At 24.7% G+C, this 12,565-nt stretch overlaps 1 protein-coding gene across 1 annotated transcript; it reads left to right on the forward strand.

Annotated features, from left to right (window-relative positions):
* Positions 1–6,342: 6,342 nt before the first annotated feature.
* On the forward strand, positions 6,343–8,001 carry GO595_001993 (TerD family protein; the record flags this gene model as incomplete). The annotated part of the gene is made up of 1 exon (XM_067914852.1): positions 6,343–8,001. The coding sequence occupies one exon, from the start codon at positions 6,343–6,345 to the stop codon at positions 7,999–8,001; it is 1,659 nt and encodes a 552-aa protein (XP_067777679.1).
* Positions 8,002–12,565: the final 4,564 nt, after the last annotated feature.

Genomic DNA, 12,565 nt, shown 5'->3' on the forward strand with positions numbered 1-12,565 from the left:
ACAAATTTAATAAATTCCGAATTTTTTATATTAATTTCAAAAAATTATAATTATTATTATTCTTTTGATTTATATCGATTTCTTTATGTTCGAGTAATAATTTAACAGTTTCTAAATGATCATTAAAACATGCAAATATGAAAGCAGTAGCAAAACAATTGATTAAATTCCAAATTTTACACATAATTTCCATTTTTTATTAATAAACATAAAATAAATATAATAAATAGCACGAAGATTAACATCAATTCCTTCATGTTCTAGTAAAAGTTTAACTATATCTGTTCTTCCTTCTGAACAAGCAGTCATTAATGGTGTGAAAAATAGATGAAAATAATTCCAAATATTATTTTGATATAGAAATATTTTAAATTAATAATATAATAAAATAAATGAACAGAATTTACATTAATATCAACTTCTTTCTTATCAAGGATTAACTTAAAGATTTCGAATTGATTCTTTTTAACTTCTTCAAAATTCGCTTTATTGATTTTAAATAAATAAAATAAACTCTAAATTCGCAAAATAATTTATATTTTTTTTAACATTGATGATATTTGATAATTATTCGATGAACTTACTTGAAGATATTTAAAATCGAAATCAAATGAATCATTTTTAGATGCACATAAAGGAATAATAAATATTGCAAATAAATTAATTAATTAATAAAAAAACTCCAAATTCATAAAATGAACTTCGAAAAATTAAAGTAAACAATATTGTTTTGTTTTTCCTGTTTATATAATTTCTCTAAAGAAATGCGTAAAGATGTTTTATGAAGTACAGTTTCGAATGATTGAATGAAATTCCAAATATTATTTCAAAACTTTAAAAAAGCAGAACAAATAGTATCTCTCAAATTAATATCAATTCCTTTATGATCAAGAAGTAATTTTACAATTTCAACAAACCCTGCAATCGTTGCATACATTAAAGGCGAACCGAATATATTAAATATATTTCACGAAATTTATTAATGAAATATTAAAATTAAGAAATGAATATCAATAAAATTAACATCAATTTCTTTATATTCAAGCAACAATTTAACAATATCAATGTAATTATTACGTACAGCAAAAGTTAGAGCTGTTTCAAATAAATTAAATGATTTCCATATATCATTTAAAAACATAAAACTCATAAAATAAATTTTAAAACATATTATTAAATAGTTTTAGCATTAATATCAATATCTTTTTGCTCAAGAAGTAATTTAACAATATCAGTATAACCTTTCCATGTTGCAGATATTAATGGAGTTTCAAAAAATGGAAACAATTTTTAAATTTATTTTAATAAAATATTCGTTACGTTTGTTAACATCAATTCCCTCAACATTAAGAAGAAGTTTCACAAGGTCAACATTACCATTATTACATGCAAAAAACAATGGCGTTATAAAAATAATTTGTAAATTCCAAATTTTGCAATAAAACACCAAATTTATAAAACAAAGAGTTAATAAAAACATAAAACACTTTCAATATTTATATCAATATTTTTACATTTGAGAAGTAATTTAACTATTTTTATATGATTATTTTCTAATGCACATGTGAATGCAGATTTTCCTTGAGCATTTTTTTGGAAAATATGAATTCCTTTATGTTGAAGAAGTAATTTAACGATTTCTATATAACCTTTTCTGGATGCTTGTATAAGTGCTGTATCAAATAATTTTAATAATTACCAAATATTGTTTCAAAATTTCAAATCATTAAAACAAATTATATTTTGTAAATTAACATCAATTCCTTCTTGTTCAAGAAGTAATTTAACAATTTCTATATTACCTTTAATAGATGCAATCAAAAGTGCTGTATAAAATAATTTAAATAATTACCAAATATTATTTAAAAATTCCAAATATTCGATTAATGAAACAGGATGTTTAAGGAAACTATAACATTTAGTGAATTTTTCATAAATTGATTCTGGTAATGACTTATTAACATCATATTTTTTGTTTGATATTATTTCTTGAAGTTGTTCAACATCATCATTACGTATTGCTTTCGTTACTTCAAAAGGATTTCCTTCGTTAATGTTTTTTTTATGCTCTTCAAAATTGCTTCCTTTTTGTTGACGAATTAATTCAATGAGATCTTTATTTATTCCAAAGGTGAAAACCTGATTTTCAATTGATGAAATTTGTTCTTTTGTTAATAAATGAACAAAGTATTGGTTGTTTATGAAGGTATTTCGATCAAAACTAATTAAATTGTTTTCTATTAATTTAGCTAATATATAATAGGACTCTCTAGAACGCAGTGTAAGTAAATAACTTTTAAACATTGAAAATAATTGTGGATTTTCTTTAAGAATTTCTTCTTCCTTTTTTTGAATAAATTGTAAATATTGAAAATATACATTTATGTCTTTACGTTGTGAAAGATATGTTGCATAAATATTTCTTATTAGAACTGCATTAAATGAAATTGAAAAATTAGGATCAAATAAATTCATGGTTAATTTAACAGTCAATTGAATGTTTTCTTGATTTAAATTAAAAACTAAGTCACTAATGTCTTGAAGATATTTGATTTCTTCTTTTGGATTTCTCATTGTTGTTTTGTTGGTTATGAAAAAAAAAGGTTCGGAATACAGCACTTTTAAATATGACGGTTATGTACATTATTTCATGTATGGATTTTACATAATATAATGTGCGACATCACTACTAGTGTGTGTTTTCTAAGAAAAAAATTTAGCACATAATGTACAAGAAAGAGTTTTTTATAAGTTTGATGATGTTTCGAATCAATTTCAAAAGATATTTTTCTGCTTTTTTCAGATATTTTATTGAATTTCTTTTTATTTTAAATAAATACTTAGCATATAAATTATAAATAAGGACTTTAAATTAATCTGTTGGTGGATACATTTCATGGATTTTAATAAATGCATAAACATATGATCACCATTTTATTCATCATATCACTTAAAAGATTTGATAATTAATCGTCACCATCATTATGCGTTTGAAAATGATCATCAAAATAATCTAATATGTCAGGACATGAATATTCCAGATTGAATATTATCTAAAAAAAATGCTTCTCTAAAATTCAAGTCCTTTTTAAAGATATGTTTCTCAAACTCTTTCTTAGATCGATCTATTAAATTAGAGAATAAAGGAGTTAAATGAATATATATTAAAGAAAATTGTTTATCTTTTCTAATTTGATTAAATAACTTTAAGTAATAACCTTGATTTGTTTCTATAGGTAAAATCATGAAATGTAAATATAAAAAACTATTCCAATCAAATAAATGTGATTCCTTGAACTCGATGTGACCAAATCTTTAATAAATGTTGTTTTAATTCCTTAAAATTATCTGAGTTTAAACATTCAATAGCTTCATTAAATTCAAGTTTAAACTTTTATATTATAATTTGAACTTCATAAATATGTCATAAAAGTCTTTAACAATATATTTCGTAAATTTAAATTTAAATTTTACTTTTTATTCAAGCTTAAGACAATAAAAGTATTTTGACAAATTAATGCTATAATTATAATTGCAAATAATATTTTCGATGATACTTTTCTTGAGCTTGTTTTGATTTCATCTGTTTGTATACTTACATCATCTTTTATTACAGCATGAGTATTTGTTTCATTTGACTTCTCCACAACTTTTTCTTTTTCATCATAATTTTTAACTTTTTGCTTTTCTTTTGGATTTTGTAAGGTACTTTTTGTTTCGGACTGTTTGGATATTGATAAGTTATTGAATTTTATGACATCATCATTTTGCATTCTATTTGAACTCCAACTTCCGATTCCCCAACCTCTGTTTGAACCATTACGAGAATTTTCAGTGGCTCCTTTCTTGCGAAGAAGTTCAGCTATTTCTGAATTATCATTCGAATTTGCTAAATCAAGTGCAGTCTCAAATAATTTTAGCGATTTCCAAATATTTTAATGAAATACCGAAAAAATAAAACAAATATATAATAATATAAATGAATACCTTTGGCATTAACATCAATTCCATCTTGTTCAAGAAGTAATTTAACAATGTCTTCATCTCCATCTCTTGCTGCTTCCATAAGTGCTGTTCTAAATAACTTAAACAAATTTTAAATATTATTTTGAAACATGAAATAAGGAAAATAAATTGCAAACATTAGAAAGAAATTCCTTTTTCATTAATATCAACTAATTTTTCATCAAGAAAGAATTTCACTACATCATATTGTCCAGATGCAGCTGCAATTGTAAATGGAGTATCAAATACTTTAAATAATTTCCAAATATTTTATTGAAATACCAAATAATTAATATGAATATAATAAAATAGAAATAAATATTTTTAATTTTAAGATCAATACCTTCTTGTTTAACAAGAAATTGGATAACTTCTAATTGACCATCTTTACATGCCCGTGTAAGTCCTGAATTAAATGTATAAAATAAATTTGAAATATTATTTCGTAACATAAAATAAAAAATATGAATTCCAAACATTAGAATGAAATACCTTTCATATTAATATCAACTAATTTTCGTTCAACGAATAATTTCACAATGTCAGTTTGTCCATTTCCACATGCAATTATAAATGCTGTATCAAATGATTTGAATAATTTTTATATATTGTTATTAAATACCAAATAAATAAAATAAATATATAATTATTTAAAGAAATATCCCTCGCATTAACATCAATTCCTTTTTGTTCAAGAAGTAATTTAACAACATCTATGTAGCCATTTAAACATGCTTGCATTAGTGCTGATCTAAAGAATTTATATAAATTCGAAATATTATTTTGATATATAAAATTATTAAAACAAACAAAAAATAAAACAAATTAATACCTTTAGCATTAATATCAATTCCTTTTTGCTCAAGAAGTAATCTAACAATGTCTATATGGCCATTTCCACATGCTGTTATAAGTGCTGTATTAAATAATTATAATAATTTCTAAATATTAATATGAAATATTAAATTGTTAAAATAAATTCTAAATATAACAAACAAATATCTTTAGCATTAACGTCAAATCCTTCTTGTTCAATAAATTGTTTTACAATTTCTATACGACCATTTGCAGCTGCTTGTATAAGTGAAATATTCAATAAATTAAATAAATTCCAAATTATAGAAAAAAATACTAAAACATTAGGATAATTACTAAAAAAAAAAATAATTGGAGCATCGCTATTAATTCCTTTCTCTTTGCTGTTGTAAATGAAACCCAACATATCATTTGACGACATTAAGTAAATGAAATTTGACCTGGGAAGTTTAAACCGTTTGTTGTCATTCCAATAGTTTACACTTCCATAAAGTATTCAATGAATTATTGTGACACGCATCACTTTTTTAATGCATTTTAATCGGACTGTATTTTACCAAACCGTTTTTCATTGATTATTTTTATTTAAAATATGTGTCATTTATATTTTCATTGAAAATCGAATTGAAAAAATGATAATTTCTTTAAAAAAGTGGGATCGTTTTCTATCGTTCTAAATTTACCCTTTAAAAATCGATTGAGAGGATTTGGAGGTTCGGTCTGCGGTTGTGTAATTGATCCGGATTAAACACTTCAATGTTTTAGTCATTGTGATTTCATTATTTATAAATCAATTATTAAGGATTTAAACTTTATATCATTATTGGAGTTATTTATGCATACGTTATTGTAATCACAATAGTTAATATTGTTTTAGTTCGAATTAATAAAACCATAAGAGTCAAAATCAGAATTCTAAAACAAAAAGATGTTAACAATTAAACGGTTGAGTCAGAATTTGATATTCCTGATGATATTAAAGTTGACCTTTTACAAATAATCTCTGAAGTTAAATTCAAAACAAAAAGCAAATCGATGCAAACGTTTTTACCTAAATCTAAACTAAATAATAAAAGACAATTTGCCTTTTATTTATTTATAATGGCATTTTATTAGGAAGAGATATCATAAGAATAACACGTTAAGTATGTATAATATGGAATTCCACACAGCTTTATCTTTATTTAGAAAAATTTTTGGGAAGGATCACACTAATCAAGAATCGAACTGTTGATTCGGATTTCTCTGTAAAACGGTTGAATTTTTTGAACGATTCAATTTCTGGTGAATTGAATTCGATCGTTTTACGTTTAAGGACGGTAGGCTATCAAAAAAACCGATATTTCTCAGGATTTTGACGCTTTGACATTTTTGTGTGCCTACCATGGCTTGTCGGTTATATAAACTATTCAACGACCTAGCTTTTTCTTAGCACCAAACCGTCGGTATAGTCAATTTGAACTCAAAAGAATTTAACTTTTAAAACAACACAATTACAAATCCCTTTCGAAGCACCATACAATGTTCAAAATTTATATCGAATCAGCAGAAAATATTGTAAACCCTTCGTCAAAGTCGCCACCAGATCCATACGTTAAAGTATTTTCATATACAGCAGGAACAAGATATTTTTTAGGAGAAACTAAATACGCAAAGAAAACAACGAATCCAGTATGGGATGTAGACTTCAAGAGATCACTTACTTTCCCTTTTTTCTATACAGAAAACTTAACATTAAAAATTTATGATCATAATGTTTTGCAAAAAGATGTTAATATAGGAACAGCAATAGTACCAATGCTACCTGAAAACCACGACAAGCCGATAAAAATTCCTGTTCAATCTGTAAAAGATGCTCCTGCTAACTCATTTATAATGATTAAGTACTTACTACCATGCAAAAACTTTTCATCCGATTCAAATCCTGAAACTAATTTTTCATATCATCTCTTCTTTACATATCCACAACCATATTTCCCAAGTCCAACAGAATTCCGAATTTATACTCGTGAGTACAACATTAAAGATGGCTTAGTTAAGTGTTATCCACTTTCCAATGAAATTCAAACACTTCCATATTTCCAAAATTCAGAAGGACTTTGTCTTGGGCCATCTGGCCTAACACCATTTTTCCGCTTTCAAACTACATATTCTTTCCAAGATACAGCATTTGTACTTTTTATTTCACCAACAACGTATTCTGGACCTATCACGCTCAACATCTTATCAAATCCACATCTTTATGAATTCAGTCGCTATCAAAAGCTTAATAAAAAAGCACATTATACCACAAACATATATGATGTCTCCAAATATAAATTAATCGAACAATGTACATTTAATGTTACCCCTAACACAGTAACAGCGGCTCCAACTTACGTTCGAGTTTGTACTAACTTGGTCGTGTTCCAAAAGCTAAAACCAGGACATTTCAAAACAAATCAATTGACATTCGACATGTCACATGATTTTGGCTTAACGGCCTCTCAAATTTTGTATCCGAATCAAAAGTTTTGGCAGCGGTTAATATCGGCGCCCGATAGGCCTCTATCGTTCTCACAAGCTCTTCAATATTATCATGCAAAGTATCCAAAGGAAATAATCTTTGCATTAGGGTGGGAAAACTGTAACATTGACTTGTCTTGTATTGCATATTCTTTCAATAATGGAAAATATTCAATCGAAACAATTGTGTATTATTCGAAAGTTAGTAGTTTAAGTGGTGCAATACAACACAGTGGGCGTAACAAAGAAGGCTGCAAACGCGACATTGAACATCATCACAAAACTCATCGATATCAAGATGATGAAAAAATTCGAATCAAATTCAAGAAGTTCCCCAAGAAAAAATCAATCAAATACTTTGCGATATGTATTACGTCACCAGATTTAATACCTATTAATGAAGTCGATGCGGCTTATTTAAGGATATTATCTGACGATAAAAAATTCGAATATTTGTTCTATCCTATACCTAAAGCAAGGAAAACAGCTTCGATAATCGCACTGGCGGAATACAATAGCCAAAATGATGCTTGGGATATCAATCCATTGTACTACAACACTTCCGATCACAACCCGAAAGAACTTGCAAATCGATTCTTAAGCGTAATGAACAACGAAGAAGAATTTAGCAGAGTTCTATCGGGCAATTCTCAAAATTATAATTATAATAAATAAATTTAATTTTTTAAAGATTTGTATCAATGTTTCCTTGATTAGGTAAAATGTAATGAAAGGACATTTATATTTCTGATTGTTTTAATAGATATAAATGGTTACGTCTTTAGCAATTATTAAAAATATTATTTTAAAAAATCATCAATTCGGATGTTTGGTATTTTCATCTGGAGAAGGAAATATTGAACTTGTTGAATTAGTCCCAAAACAAAAAATTTGAAATTGATATTAATGCTAAAGATATTTATTTGTTTTATTTAATGTTTATTTTATTATTTTGGTCTTCACAAGATAAGTGATATGATGATTTGATTGGAATTATTTGCGTTTTGCTAATGGAATTGTTGTATTTTTGGTGAAAAGTAATTACTTATGTAATACTTTGTTCATTTATTAAAGAACAAATTTCATCAATTGAAAAAGAAATTGAAAAGAGCTACTCCAATAAAATAAATAAAGATCTCATTGAATTAATTCGTCAACAAAAAGGAAGCAATTTTGAAGAGCATAAAAAAAACATTAACGAAGGAAATCCTTTTGAAGTAACGAAAGCAATACGTAATGATGATGTTGAACAACTTCAAGAAATAATATCAAACAAAAAATATGATGTTAATAAGTCATTACCAGAATCAATTTATGAAAAATTCACTAAATGTTATAGTTTCCTTAAACATCCTGTTTCATTAATCGAATATGCAGCATTTTATGGATCGATTAATTGTTTTAAATATTTATTAGATAAAGGTTGCAATATTACTATCTACTAATAGATGAGTTTAAAATTTTTTTTGTGAAATTAACATATTTTCTGAAATAAAAAGGAAAAATACATTTTTACAAAACGACCGTTTATTACCAGATGCTATACTCGTTGATGAACAACAATAAAATGCGAATCTCCAATTGTTATTACATTTTCTCCAATGACAGCTGCTTATAAATGGATCTAAATTTTGTTATTTTTCTAATATTAAATTTGTTTTCATATCTTTATGCAATTAATTTTTTTAACATAATTTAATTCTACCTAAGTCATCGCACATCGCACCCCCGATGAATTTCCCCTTATGATTAAGGTTTATGACCCCTTGCGTCAAATTACTTTCAACTTTATGAAATTCTAAGATATTAAATTTATTTCAATGCCATTTTGTACCAAAATAATTTTTCTATCCAACTATTTGAAGACAGGTATTCAAATACAACTTCTACAAAATGATATTAAAATTTTAAAGTATTTGTTTTAAAAAAGTAAATTAATTATTGTTGCCTTGTTTCTGTGGATAATGTAAAGGCATGAAACACTGATAAAACTTGGATTAACCTTATTAAAAACTTGGAATAGCTTAAGAATACCAAGAATGATAAGTGTTTGGTAAAATATTCAAATAGTTTATGAATCTAAATGAAAAAATCATTTTTTTTGTTGTTCATTTATCGAGAAAATATATTTGTTTTTTCTTTTTGAATAAATCGATTTGTTTAGACATATAATTCGCTTCTAAGATACTGCTGGATACAAGAAAGGAGCTGTCATCAAAAAACAATAAGTAATTTTAAAAAAAAATGTTCATTGTTTATGAAGATTTTTTCTGTGAATGTTTTTGAATGAATTAGATTTTAATTTGACTGTAAAAGGCAGCCAGATTTTAAAATAATTGAAATGACTATATAGAAAAGTTGAAAATTTTATTTGAAAGCTCAGTATTGAATTATTGTTGTATTGAGTGATTTTGATCGTTTTGTGTGTAAAATTGATATGATTACAATAATATTTTGTATCAAGTTAAAAGCGAAAATGAGAAGAGAACATTATCATCTCACTTATCATTGTTTAACTCGTATCGATTAAGTTTTTGATGACAATTTCAATTTCAGATGGAAAACAATAGGTTTCATACATTTTTGATGAAAATTTGAAGGTTTTTTGTTTGAGTTAAAATCAAGAATATATCTTCCAATTCCAATCATCAAATTGATGAAAAAATATGAAATATATCTATTAATGACTTTCAGCATTTGTTTTATTGACTTTATTTCCAACACATTTCATGATGAAAATATTTTTCATAAAAATATAAAATATATAAATTTCAAAAACAAAAATGAAACAGCAAATCAACAGATCCATAACGAATATTCTCATTATCTGTTCAATAATAACAAAAATCATTCAAATAACAAAATTTTATTTTTCTCATATGAAAAGATTCATAAAATAAGTTATAAATATTATCATTTATTAAGTCATTTGTTTACAAATTTATTTGCTATCTTTAAAAAATGTTTCGAATTAACTTCTTCTTCTAAATTTAAAAATCACTTTATTTATTCTTTGAAGAAAATTCTATTTTATTTTGATATTTATATAATAAATAAAGTCAAAATATTTTACATTTTATTGAGGAATTTCTTTTGTTACATATTTAAATCAACAATTAACAATTTATATATTATTCCATTTTTAATTATATTTAATATTCTTTTTCAATTTATTAAATATTTTTATAAAAGTTATTTAATTTATGATAAAAATAAACAAAATTTCAAAATATTTTTGATTTTAATGATTATATTTTTTGTTAATACAAAGCAATCATTTGATGAAACAACTAAAACACTCACAATATCTGATTCCAATGATTTTTCAAATTTTTATATGAATGTTACTGAGTACGTTATAATTATTGATGTTGGCGAGCTTGAAAGTGATGCATTCAGAGAATGGCCTTTATTAACAACAGTAATAATTGGAGAAACAGTTGGATATATAAATAGTGGAGCATTTGCATCATGTAAACAATGAGAAATATGTCCAATTTCCAGATAAATTAATGGGTGGAATTGGAGGTGGTGCATTTGCAGAATGTATTTCATTAAATAACATTACAATTCGTTGTAATACCATTAGTGATAATGCATTTTACAAATGTATAGGACTTGAAACGATAACATTATATGAAGGCGTCCGAAGTATTGGATCAGATGCATTCAGAGGATGTACAAACCTTGTGAATATTTATATACCAAGTTCTGTTACTTCAATTGGGAATGCATTTTTAGAATGTACGAAACTTCAATTTATTAATGTTTCAGAAGAAAATATTGGATATTCGAATTATGAAAATGATGGCGTTTTATATGCTAAAGAAATTACATATATTATTAGTTATCCAAATATGAAAAGTAAAACATTTACAATTCCTAATTCGGTCATTTCTATTATGAATTATTCTTTTGTTATTGTAATAATTTAGAAAGAATTTTTATTGGTGAAAATATTCAATATATTAATTCATGTGCATTTTTTAATTGTACATCACTTCAATGTATTCATTATAATGGCGAAATTTCACCAGAAATACAAAATGATGCATTTGTTAATATCAATGCGACAACAGTTATGACAACAGAAAATTATCAAAATGAAACATTTGGAAATATGAATGTTACAAAGGGAACAACACTTGACGAATGTCTCCCGCCAACACGCACATTCACTGACTCAAATACATTTACAAAATTAAATACATTTATCAAATCGAATACATTTACGAAATCAAAAAATAATTTTGATGCAAATACTTATGTTAATACGTTTTCGATGAATTTTACTTTCGTTAACACTTATACTTTAACATATTCTTTATCTTTTATAAAAACTTTATCAATTTATTATTATACTTTCTTAAAATCTTATTCAGTTACTTTTATTGAATCTGAAACTAAATATATTTATGTTGATTTTATATATTATAATTATACAATTATATATTATCCAGAATATTTTACTTATTATTCTAATTTCTTTTTATATTTCTTATATCGAAGATGTAATAATAAACAATGATAATAATGCATTAATTATCATTATAATTGTTATTGTAATTGTAATAATTATTGTATTTGTAATGATAATCATAATATTTATGATTAAATATCAAAATAAGAAGCGAAAACAAAATGAAGAAGAAATGAATGTTTCAGATGAAAATAATAATAAAATTAATGAAATAGATAATACATTTTCAGTTGGTATTAATAATTCAAATATTGAAGAAGATCCATTTGCAGACGATTTCAAAGAAGAAAAATTTATCAGTCAGATATAAATAAACATATTTTAAGTACAAAATATTTTAATTTGTTTATTCTTTTAATAAATACAAACTTTTATGTTATTTAGCAAATTTTATGTTTCTTCTATTATATGATTATTATAGTAAATCCAATTTATCCAAATCATAAACACTAAATGTAAATGATAAATAAAATAAAGAAAAAAAATTGGAAATTTAGAGATATTATGGTAAAAATGCATTATTTTTTTTAAAAATCAAAAGAAAGTTATTTCAATTTCAAATAAGTGTTCGTCTTGAGTAGTTCTGCTTTTATCTGTGATAACTTAAGTTTGGACAAAAAGTAAATTATTATGAAAATAACAAATATATCGTTAATTCATCGTATATAATGAACGCATTTTTTAACATAATTATGAAGTATAGAATCATTATGTAAAAGTTTATCATAATTTTCTTGTTGTTTTCCTAAAATGATGAGC

Source organism: Histomonas meleagridis (genome assembly GCF_020186115.1).
Source record: "Histomonas meleagridis strain 2922-C6/04-10x chromosome Unknown contig_16, whole genome shotgun sequence".
Taxonomy (NCBI): Eukaryota; Parabasalia; order Tritrichomonadida; family Dientamoebidae; genus Histomonas; species Histomonas meleagridis.